General features: G+C 22.4%; 1 protein-coding gene across 1 annotated transcript in view; it reads right to left on the bottom strand.

The window, feature by feature from the left end:
* Positions 1-1,557, bottom strand: part of LOC122518102 (acetylcholine receptor subunit alpha-like) — a gene marked incomplete at its 5' end in the record, with an annotated part of 52,972 nt that extends 51,415 nt beyond the window's left edge. Inside the window, 1 exon segment of the mRNA XM_043636793.1 lies at positions 1,389-1,557. Coding sequence (XP_043492728.1) covers positions 1,389-1,557 — 169 coding nt within the window.
* Between the last annotated feature and the right edge of the window lie 26 nt (positions 1,558-1,583).

Genomic DNA, 1,583 nt, shown 5'->3' on the forward strand with positions numbered 1-1,583 from the left:
AAGATAGATAAATAGCACTCTATTATTAACATTTCCATTTGTTATTTTAATTTTAACTTTCGTTCGCGACGAGTTAAATTATTCATAAGCGATAGATAGAAGTTTCGAAAAGTTTCCTTTAAAAGATCTTACTCAAGAATTCGAGAGTTAAAGTGAGTGAGAGAGAGAGAGAGTGTAAGAAAGAGGTAAGATAATTTTCTTGCTTCGTTTGATACGGTTTCAAGAAATACTAAAATGAATTATAATTGAATTATAAATAGTGGTAACTTTTTCATTAATAATTATTTCCATTTATTTGTTATCAGTAGTTTATTAATAAATAGTGTCAGAATTTTCGTAGAATTATATTAAAGTAAAAAAATTAATAATTTTTGTGTGTGTATGTGTATTACTTGTCTAATTTATTATATATATTTATATCAAATATTATTTCATTTTAATTTAATATTAATATTACTAGAATGAATTATAATTGATATATAAATATTCGAAACTTTTTTATTAATTATTTCCATTTATTTGTTATCAGTAATTTATTATTAAATAGTGTTCAAATTTTCGTAGAATTATATTGAATAATATAATTTATTATAGTTTATTATATATAATATAATTATTGCATAAGATTTATTTGTTTGTTCTTTTTTTTTTTTATAGAGTAAGAATGGATAACAATTTTTTATTATTGTGAAATTTATTATATATATTTATTTGTCAAATATTATTTCATTTTAATTAATACTAATATTATTAGAATGAATTATATATGATGTTTAATAAATATTGAAAAGTATTAATATTAGATTATAAAATATAATAAACGTTTATCGTATTAATATTAATGAAAAGTTGTTATGAGAAGGATATTTATTTACAGAATAGTTAGATACGCTTGAAAACTCCTTTATAACAATTACAAACGTACTTTACGTTTCTCTTCCTAAAGGATCAAAAGGAAAAGCTTTCAAATTTGAAACACTCGATTCGATGGAAGCTAATTTCTCCGTTAAAGTTGTGAGAGATTGAGAGATGTAATTTATCAAAGTTCGAAAACTAAAAGACTCATTGAAATCAGTATAATATTCTCTTAGATTTGACTTATCCTGTCAATGATTTCAATTTCTTCGATGTAAGGAAATTATTCACATAAATCAATTAAATGAAATTCACACCTAATGTGTATAAATAAATAATAATTTTTATATATTTTGCATTAATAATTAACAAATAATTTATATCACAAATTGAATCATGACCTTATTTCATTTATCATGGTAAAAAATTAACGTTTAGGTTTAATTGACAGATCAATTACAAACGAATGGTTAATTAAATCAAATAATTTATATAAAAATGTATCGAATAAAAATGATATATTATGTACTTGCCTTTTCTCCGCTATCACTTGGTAAATAAAACGTCAGAACGGTAAGAAAAGAGATCCCCATACAAGGTATGATGATGTTGACAGTATAGAAAAGTGTTTTCCTTCTCATCGTAATGTTGAATGTTATATCGAGGTATGGTTCGTCGCAGCACGTATAAAACTTTTCGTTTCTGAAATAAAAAAGAAAAAGAAAAAG

This window comes from Polistes fuscatus, unplaced genomic scaffold (genome assembly GCF_010416935.1).
Source record: "Polistes fuscatus isolate 324 unplaced genomic scaffold, CU_Pfus_HIC Scaffold23, whole genome shotgun sequence".
In the NCBI taxonomy this organism is placed as follows: domain Eukaryota; kingdom Metazoa; phylum Arthropoda; class Insecta; order Hymenoptera; family Vespidae; genus Polistes; species Polistes fuscatus.